At 36.2% G+C, this 10,638-nt stretch overlaps 1 protein-coding gene across 1 annotated transcript; it reads right to left on the bottom strand.

Annotated features, from left to right (window-relative positions):
* Positions 1–845: 845 nt before the first annotated feature.
* Positions 846–8,309, bottom strand: LOC116127802 (AT-rich interactive domain-containing protein 5-like). Its single transcript, XM_031413463.1, has 13 exons — positions 8,182–8,309; positions 6,818–7,957; positions 6,658–6,697; positions 5,308–5,360; positions 4,879–4,924; positions 4,524–4,616; positions 3,702–3,809; positions 3,549–3,591; positions 3,390–3,465; positions 3,183–3,249; positions 3,040–3,090; positions 1,369–1,461; positions 846–1,026 (listed from the first exon to the last, which is right to left on the bottom strand). Exons 2-13 carry the CDS (start codon positions 7,939–7,941, stop codon positions 925–927), a joined length of 1,896 nt encoding a protein of 631 aa, XP_031269323.1. The 5' UTR covers positions 7,942–7,957; positions 8,182–8,309; the 3' UTR covers positions 846–924.
* Positions 8,310–10,638: the final 2,329 nt, after the last annotated feature.

Below are 10,638 nucleotides of genomic sequence, written 5' to 3'. Positions count from 1 at the left end.
GTCCAGCAGGATCTGATTGAACACGCACCTGAATTGACCAAACAAGACATAATATTATATACATCATCCTTTTATTAAGAAACAAACAATTTTTCGAGTGAGGATCATATTANTATCTAAATTGTAAATTTGTTATTTTTATTGCTTCAAGGGATACTTTTTATTTCATTTCCCTTGGTAGCTGCTCCTTTCAAACATAGAGTGTGATATCTTTTTGGTTAATTCATCTGATACATTTCCATACAGATTTTGTTTGTAGATGTAGCATATGAACTGTCTCTTAATACTCCTCTCTTTTGTCTTTGATGGCATACAGCATACCTATCCTAGCCGCCTAGCTACATATTTACTGTTATTTAATGAAATGCTACTACTATTATAAGATTGTAAAATTAGAACAAGCTTTTATTATTTATATACATTTACAACAAATATAAAAGTGACATTATTAACCGTTTTCTCTTTGGTTATCTGAAGAGCAAATCCAATTGGGTCGGTTTGGCACAATTATTAGGGAGAGGGACCCGAGAAATTTGATTCCTTTACTTAAGAAAACACTAATATACTTACTAAGTTGATTCCTTCCTGGCTTCAAGTTGCAAATTCCATTTCTATTCCACCCACCACAGCTAACAGACTCGTGAAGCTTGTAAGAACATCAAGCCAAATTAAGAGTTGCAAGCTAACTATCTAAAATATAACATCATTACAGCCTCTTTCACTGTCTCCATCAATATAAATGCGAGTGAAAGAGAATACAAGACAAGAAAGAAAAGGCTGTGCTAACTAGCATCAGGCTACATTAACAACCTACTAGTATAAATTGGATACACATGGGTTAACTGAAAATTTCGACAATTGCTGAGGGTTAAGGATTCTGCTAAAAAGCTTCATGCCCTTTCTTCCACATATCAAACCAAACTACTAGTCAGAGGGCTCAAATGGGACACGAACAAACAATTGTCCGTGCAGTGTCACAACAGCTGATGTTTGATGAGGGTCAATTCTTCCAGGTAAGCTCACAACCTGGCATCAAAGGAACCAAATTCTAGTAACTTAACTTTGGAAAATTCGAAATATACAACAAAACAAGTAATAATTGTTGCACTTTTAAGCCATGTTCAGGTTCATTTTCACAGCAATTTGCTCAATGGTGTAGTGGGAAAGCATAGTAATGCTATTTACTCAAACCAAATGCATTGATGGCTCAGCTCTGGGGGCATGGCATCCACAAGTTGGTCTATAAGGGGCCATTTCATTTACAATTCCTTAATGTGCTGTGCACAACCTATCCTCTGAAAATCATGAGATGTTCTCACAATAATAAATAATGCATTATTTATTAATCCTTGTCAAACAGATGTGCACCTTTTTGAAGGGCGTGACACCCCAAGGGTTATTGGGATGCTCAGGTTCACCACTTATAACCAGCCGTCCAGCAGGATCTGATTGAACACGCACCTGAGTTGTCCAAACAAGACATAATATACATCATCTTTTTATTAAGAAACAAACAATTTTTCGAGTGAGGATCATATTAAAACGGAGTAAACTAGAAGACCACCAGACCACAAAGGAAAGACACAAGAACCACCACATTAAGAGGCCATGGCTTCCTGATTGGTACAAGAAAAAAAAAGAAATTATTGAACTTCTTCAAAACCATAGACCACAATGTAGCCCAAAAACTACTAAGTCTGTAAACCTGCTATTTCATCTTCTGTACCAACATCCAGATTTTCTATTCCTTTCTTTCCATATCAGCAAAAAATCACAGGTCCAAAGCAAGAATGTGAAGAAGAGAAAGATGATCAATGCATTTCTAAATCCCAATGAACATAATGTAGCAATTGGGGTAAAGATCTATAATGGAGTTTTTTTATTTATAGTTTTATTTATTTTTTTTCATTATGGGTATTGGGTACGGCCCAAATGTACATGTGGAAAGTCCAACAGAAAACTTAAATTTTGGTAGAAACTCTCTTCTTCCAAATCTTTGCTGAAACAAAAGGAGTAGAAGGATCGACAGCCAGCCATTTCATAGGACTTAAATGAGAATTTTCCTAAAGATTCAAGACTCTACACTCCACATCCCTCCTATTTGTAGGCAAAGAAACATTTGCAGATCAGAAATAGCAGAGAAGAAAATTCATCTACTTCCCTATTATTCAGATTTTGACAATATAATCTCCAATTTGCTGCGGAAAAAAGTTCTCTAGGAACCTCCTAATGGCTACATTCTTATAAGAAAATAAACTTCCCATTGCCCACCTTAAAGTGCACAACAATGAAATATACTATTGCCATGAAAAATAAACTTACAAGAGCTTCTACTTGATTCTCTAATTACAACCTTAATATCCCACCCATTTGCTTGGATAACAAATTTCCATCTGGTAATGAGTGCTCCTTTCCACAGCAAACCTCCACTAATCAGACATAAGAATAAATTACACCAAACTGTACGCAATATCTTAATTTTTCTGGGTTCAAATTAATAAACAATTTGTCTCAAAGAATTTTCTCATCTCAGTCATATTGTTGTAGGCTACAACTCATCCTTCATGAAACAAAATGCTTTGTTAAAAATTTAATTTTAACGGCTCTAATGTTCAACAGCAAACCACGCACATCAGCTGCTTGTGGGCAATCCTGGATTCATGATTAACGTATATGGTACCGAAAACATTTACATCAAGATCTCTCCAGATATTTTACCCCTCTTCTTGTGCATGATTTTGAATTTAGGCTGATAATCTCTAATTTCCCACTACCAAAAATGGAAAAAGAAATGCCACAACAATATACATAACCAGAAAAGCTAATAATGAATAACCACTAAAAACATCGGTTGTGAGCTACCAGCAATCACCAACCTACACAACCACCCACATGAGCTTAAGGCAGAAATTTGAGGAACTTTTGAGTCATAATTGCGAAACAGCTTCTAAAACATTATCTCCATAAGGCATCATGTCGACTATAATAAAGTCAGGCAATAGGGAAGAAGATACATATGGTTTGAGTACAACCACTTACCTCCTCACGGAGAAGCCCTGGTACTAATGCATAGACCTCAAAACAATCTTTCTGTGACATTAAATTCAGTTCCAAAAATTAGAAACTTAAAAATACAGAAATTAATATTTTTTTGGGTTCAATCAAGTGCAATGTAAACTTACAGTCTTCTGTACATTGATTTTCACCCAATCAGCTGGCTGTCCAATATCAACTATTGCTATGTCCAATCTAGCAATGAAAAATAAGGGAGGAAAAAGAAGAAAGTAAACTCACTCAATTCAGCCAGATTTTATCAAGTATCACTATTGAAAACTCCAACAAATGCTTTAAGTATTCATAGGTAAAACCAAATGTAACTGAGGCTTAACTGTGGTTTAGATGCTTTGGTGCGTGCGGCTTTGACAGGTTGTTCAATGTAAGATGGTTTCTTGCGTTTAAGTAAACCTGCTCCAATAGGCAAGATTCAAGATGAGACAATTTGTCAACTATAACACTTCAAGGATGATAATTCTGTTGGAAGGCCATACCAAGCTGCTTTTCACGCTTTTGCATGGACATAGAGGTTTTATCCTACATATTACAAATTAATAGCATTAACATCATATGATGAGAAGAAAACAAAATCAAATAAAAAAAATATATATTGAAAAAATACTTCGCAAGATTTGAAATCACCAGACCTTAATTATAGGGTCACTGACTTCACCATTACCAAGAACACGTTGTGAGTGCCATCCCTGCATTGCACGTGCAGCAGCATCCCTCCTTGCTCTGCCAGATCCCGAAGCCTAATTACCACAGGCATGCACAAATAATGATGAGAAGAGTCAATAACTGAGAGAGATAGAGCTGCAGTAACAGAATCTGTTGTAACCCAGTTTACCCCAACAACAGGCTCTCATGCTAAGAATTGAAAAAGGTTAAGACATTATTATGTTATTTCAAAGATAAAATGGTTTTGACAAGTAGCTTTCCAGTTACATAATTTTGGACCCACTTGAATATTAGCCAACCAGGATTAATGCTCAGCATAAATATTTTTCTTTTGAGTATAATTTAGCAACAGCCAATTAAACAGTTCTTTTTATTTATATATTTATTTTGCAAATCTCAACTCCACAAGGGAAATCTGAGAAAAGAGAGATGTAGGGAAAATAATGAGTCTTGACCATCAGAGTCACTTACATAGTTCTTTAGTAAAAAAATTTATATATCTTGAACCCAACCACAGGCTCTTTTTTATGAAGTTCCAACATTATAATCTACTCCTTATAAATATTACCTTTCCAGGAGAATCTAAATTAAGAATGGCTGCGCCGAAGATTGGTGAAATCAGAAATATTTAGACTAAAATGAGAACATTTTCCCACAAATCTGGATATTAACAAATAACCTTTTCCCATAAATTTACTTATTTTCACGAGGTAGAGAGACATAATATGTACCAACTACAAGCAAATAAGAAGAAAATCACAGTAGATCATGAATTTAGTTTATTTCACCTGACTATCAATATTCATAGGCTCTGATTGAGAAGCTACAGTGAAACTAAGCTCACCACCACATGTCTTGTGCCTCTCATAATCAAGAAGTGCCTAAAGTAATTTATAAACAATAAATAAGTGTATGAAGCTGAAAGAAAAAATTTACAGTATTGCAGATAAAAGAAAGTAAACAAGCAGTAAAGATTAGTTTGCGCCAGAACACCCCCAGAAAGAGGTGAAGTAATTGCAATATAAGAATTACAAAAAAAATGCAAAAACGTAAGCATTTGTGTGATGGTCTCTCTGTGTAATACAATATGAAAATGTTATTATTTATAACATAGTCAAATACAGTTCATGACTCTAAGATCACCTTCTCATAGAAACCTCGAAATGTCCATGAAACTGTTGTACATGTCCTGCACAAGCGATAGAAAAGGAGGGAAAGATATAATTAGTAGATGGGGTAATTGCTTTGATAAGAGAGATGCATGCCCCAAGTGGTGGATGGAGTGTATATAAAGTATATTGAAGTTGAGCCTAAAGTATCTCCTATTCATCAATGATTTACAGCAAATGTATTGAACATTGAACAATCTATTTTCTTACAAAAAATACTCCTTGCTCTTGAGGCAGAATAAGAAGAGCTATTTACCATATATTTACTTACATAATAGAGTCTGTGTATAAAAGTCAAATAATGAAGATTTAAAGCAAGACCATATATTTAATTACACAATAGAATCTACATATAAAAGCCAAATAACAAGATTTTAAAGCAAGACCATATTCAGTTCCTTACTTTGGGGGTTTGAAGGACTCTCCCACTTGCCGCCATAATTTACATGAAGTAACCTATCCATGATCAGCAGCCAGTTAACTATATATACAGAATTTGATTAAAGAATGCATTTTCATAAAAGGGGGAAAAATCAATTCCTACAATATATGCCATAGTGGTCAGGGCAACTAATGTGACATACTCCAGCAAACAATTCAATGAAACAAATAATGCAATTAATCATTATGACAGACAAGACAATGTTTTTGATAAAAATCATCTTTAGCATGAAAGATGAAGCCTAGTAAATACACCAGCAAATTCATGAAACGTCATCTAACTTAGAGTAATGCTAATCTCAATTCTCAACTGAAGAAAGAAGATATCTAAACTTATTCCTAAAAAAGCCACAGGTCATTTTTAATTGCCATACAACCTTACTTACAAAGCAAGATAATATCATGTAATTCATTATCAAAGTTCCTATTTCTTCACACAACATAATCCAAATAAATTTTTTATCTTCAAAAGTGCCTATGCAAGTTGGATTATCAAATGTGCAATCAGCAGACTAATTAATACTTAAAATCAATGACCTTGAGCTATACTTATACACTTCTGATGCACACAACTTAGCCGGTGTTAAATAATATTTTTAAAGTTTTTGTTTTTCAAAAATGAATTTGAAAATGAAATAAGAAACTTGATATTCTGTTTCCCAATTTGAATATGCATTCATTATCAATTTTTTGAAAAAAGTATTTGAAAATGAAAACAGAGAAAATGCGTCCGCTATTAATAGTAAGAATGTTTTTGTACTAAACAGCGAAAAATCTAACATTAACCCTAAAAAAGGGAAAACAAAAATAGGCAAAACAACTATAAGACGTTTTCCCTATCTGAATGTTTAATCGTGTCTTACACAACTTTTCTCTATTTTCTATGTTTTGGAATTCAAAATTTGAATTGATTTCTGAACAAAGACTAGATGTTTTCCAATGAAAAAACAAAAAAACCAGTAAAGAACATGGAAATGCATACAGCCTTAATGATGGAAAGAAAAGATTCTTTCAAAAGAGATTAATATTGTTACTGTGTCAAGGAAGCTGCTATTTGTATATGAACATATAGCATGATATGGCCGGTTGAACTGAGACCTAACGACAACCTAAGTATCTAATACAAATATACATAAAGGTTAATGTTGTAAACAGTGGTTAAATACTCATTTGCAAAACCATGAAAACAGGTTTCAGCCATGGTTCTACATCATAAAGTACTAAAATTGACCAAATAAAAATAGTAATAAATTACTAAATGCAAGCGAAATGACATAAAAGTTTATCTAATTACAGGCTAAACATTGCATACCTTGTCGTAGCCACCCAATCTAGTCACAGCTCTCCACAACCTATATTCCCATAAATATTTACATTAACCCCGAAATAGAAATGTCTAAATTTACAACATTGAAATAGATATATAAACAACAATTTGTTAAAGTAAGAGTTGTTCACAACTAGAAACTTACTTCAGACAATTCAATCCCTCTCCATAGAACTTAGGAGGCTTAAATTCCATGCTCCTCTCCCTAAAAAAATTTTCAAGTTCCTTTATGAATGCAGATTGCTCCTCCTCAGTCCCTGATTCACTACCCTCATAATTTTCATCTAAAAGAAATGAATGCCTTGAGTCGGAGTTCTCGTTTATTGTGGGTGTAGACAACTCTATTTTCTTGACTTCATCTTTGAGTTCTGTGCTATTTGCATTATCAGCTTTTATGTCAGCAGAAGCCACATCAGGCTTAGGAGTAGCAGGTTCAAATTTAGTTTGCAGTGCTTGGGAAGAAGGTTCAGCCTCGGGATTTGCAGGGGTTTCTGAATCTGAGGAAACAGTGTTGATAGGGAGTTCGGAATTAGTGGAAATGGTGTTGTTAGGTGGCTCAGAACTAGTGGGAATGGTGTTGTTAGTGGGTTCAGAATTAGTGGAAATAGCGTTGATAGTACCAGGAATTTCATCAGTTTTGGCTTGGGTTTTAGTACCAGGAACTTCATTGCTTTCAGCAAGGGTTATAGTAACAGGAATTTCATTGGTTTCAGCTAGGGTTATAGTAACAGGAACTTCATTGGTTTCAACTTCGGTTTTAGCATCAGGAACTTCATTGGCTTGAGCTAGGGTTTTAATATCAGGAACTTCATTGGCTTGATCTTGGGTTTTAGCACCAGGAACTTCATTGGCTTGATCTTGGGGTTTAGTATCAGGAACTTCATTGGCTTGATCCTGTGCTTTAGTATCAAGAACGTCATTGGCTTGATCTTGGGTTTTAATGCCAGGCACTTCATTGGAGTCAGCTTTGACATCAGCAGGAGGCAGTTGAATATCAGGCTTTTCTGAACCTACAGTGGCCCCTAAAGTAACAGAGGCCGGCAATTCTTCATGGGAAGTGGACTCTGTTTCGAAGTTGTTGGCATCAGTAGCTGTGTTTATGCCAGTTACAGGATCAGGGGGAGTAGGGTTACTAGCTTCCAGGGCAACGGGCAGAGGGCCAGAAGCTTCAACATGTGGATGGATGGAATTCTCTCCTTCATGATTAGAAGAAAGTGGCAGGTCTTGTGCAGGTTCTTCATTCTCCTTATCTACGGTATTACTACTCATATCGTAGTCTCTAAAACTAAGGCATAGCATAACATAAAAAAAGTTAACACCGTTCAAACGTATATTAAAGTAAGAGAAAGCACGCAAACTGCTCGAAGAAATGTCTGATAATAGCAAAATTATTTTACAATAGAGAAAAAAGCAAACCCTAAGTTGTATTTGGAAAGAAGAAAAAAAATAATAAAAAGAATAAGAAACAAAATCTAGAGTGAGGTTTAATAGGTGAATTGGAGAACTTACGAGAGGTGATTGAGGGAGTGTTAAGTGAATCCTCAAGATGATGATCAGATAAACCCTAACTTATCCTCCTTTCCGCTCTTGAATCTTTGAATCTTTAATGACAGGAGAGAAGGACAGTTCTCTTTTCATAACACACACGTGCATTTTATTTGTAATTAACAGTACTTGTAATACGACGTCGTTCCTTCTCCTTAAGATTTAGACCCGTTGGCCTGGTCTTTCCATTTTCACTAAGGCCTCAGCCCATCACGATATTGTAAGGCCATGTCGGCTTTTTCAAGAACATGAGGTGAGCGGTTCTGGGTAGTGGGTACATTATATTTTTCCGGAAAACTGGAATTGTATAGTATAGTTCCAAAAAAAGAAATCCAAATGGGAACACGTTGGTTTCGGTTCTTAAATTTAAGAAACCAAAATCTGAAATACATGTTTCGGTTTCTTATCCGAGTATCCTAAAAAAAATCAACTATCTTCTATTAGTTTAAAAAATAATAAAAGCATCTTAAAGTTTACAAATACACCCCTAACAAATTAAAAAAAACCTATATTTAGTAGTTTTTAACTTTTGATTACTCATTCATTTGTGTCCAATGAGACTCATAAATCCTCTAATCTCTTGACAACACTTGAATTCAATCAATTCACATAAAATTTCTCAATTAAAACCAAAACACAAACATGTTCCAAACAGGGTACTTGCTTCAGGTTTTTTTCCCTAGGTTCCAGTTCCAAAACATATAGAATCGAAACCTATTAGCATAGTGTCAGTCCGGTAGATTCCAATTCCGGTTTTGGTTCTACCCGTTACCTGTGCTCACCCCTAATTTTCTCTTATTTAACTTCAAGGAAATATATTTGATTTTCGTTTACTGAAGGTCTCTGGTGTGAAGGTGGGAGGCGGGAATTGCAAGAGATAAGCCTTTCCTTTGTGCTCCATAACTATCAGGTTGGTGAATGAGTTGTAAGTTCAGCTACAATGTTGTTATGCCTAAAAAGTTACGCTTATGTCAGTCCAATAAATGTCTTTTTGTACTAGCTACCAAGCCTATATCTCCTCAAAGATATTCTTACCAACCCTATCTCCTTTCAAGAAATGAATGGACGAGAGTCTTCTATGTGTTAAGGCAACTTGCAAAACACTCATTACATTAAATGCAAAGGTGTATAAATTGGCACTTCTCTTCCCGAAGAGGGGGGCTGGGCATATGAGAGCTAACCATAGATAAGAGCTCAATTCTTTCTCTTTGCAAACACTGTATTTCTTCATCTTTGTATGCCTTATGGGCAATATCATAGAAACAATCAGAGATCAATAAAATAACAGTGGATGTAGGAGTCGCTTGTTTGAGCATCCGAACCACTGTAAAAACCCCTCTAGTCAGTCTATTATTTACGTTTTCTGCAACATATATAATCTCAGCTCCATATTCAAATCTCATGGATCCATTCACATATGTCTCTTGAGTTAGCTCAGTGTTTCCCACGTGCGAGTCGTTGGCGTCCAAAATCAAGCGTCAATAGTTTTGGCGTCCAAAATCAAGCGTCAATAGTTTTGGCGTCCAAAATCAAGCGTCAATAGTTTGGTGGCCCATGCAAGTCTGATTCTCAAACCTGCATCCAAGTTCCCTAATGGCGTGCTCAGATCTCAAACCTACGTCAGAATTCTCCAATCGCGTGGCCAGATCGCAGATCGCACACGTTAGAATTCTCCAATCTCGTGGCCAGATCGCACGTGTCAGAGTTTTCCGATTGTGTGACCAGATTGCAGATCGCACGCGTCAAAATTCTCCAATTGCGTGGCCAGATCGCAGATCGCACGTGTCAGAATTATCCATTCGCGTGGCCAGATCACAGATCACATGCGTCAGAGTTCTTCGATCACGTGGCCAGATCGTAGATCCCACACTTAGGTCATCCCGATCCTCAGCTTCAGATCGCTGATCTTTAGCTTCAAATCGCGTGTTCAGATCGCTGATCACACGCTGAGATCGCTGATCTCTTGTGCTCTTAGGTCGAGCTCGCTATGACCTTTTCAGGTCGAGCTCGTTATGACCTTTCAGGTAGAGCTCGTTATGACCTTTAAGGTCGAGCTCGTTATGCTTTGAGGTCGAGCTAGTTTTGCTCAAGTTGAGCTCATTTTGCTCAAGTTGAGCTCGTTTTGCTCTCAAGTTGAGCTCGTTTTGCTTTCAGGTTGAGCTCGTTATGACCTTCTAGGTAGAGCTCGTTATGACCTTTTCAAGTCGAGGTCGTTCAGATTTCAGGTCGAGCTCCTAACAGATTTCAAGTCGATCTCCTAACAGATTTCAGGTCGAGCTCTTCAGTTCGAGACTGCAGCCATTTAGATCAAAGACCTTAGTTTTTGAAACGCGATTACGCACTCCAAAAACTGGGGGGCTTCTGTTATGCCTAAAAAGTCATGTTTATGTCAGCCCAATAAATGTCTTTTTGTACTAGTTG

Source organism: Pistacia vera, unplaced genomic scaffold (genome assembly GCF_008641045.1).
Source record: "Pistacia vera cultivar Batoury unplaced genomic scaffold, PisVer_v2 Contig195, whole genome shotgun sequence".
NCBI classification, from domain to species: domain Eukaryota; kingdom Viridiplantae; phylum Streptophyta; class Magnoliopsida; order Sapindales; family Anacardiaceae; genus Pistacia; species Pistacia vera.
The sequence above is the reverse complement of the archived record's forward strand: the minus strand, read 5'-3'. Positions and strand labels throughout refer to the sequence as shown.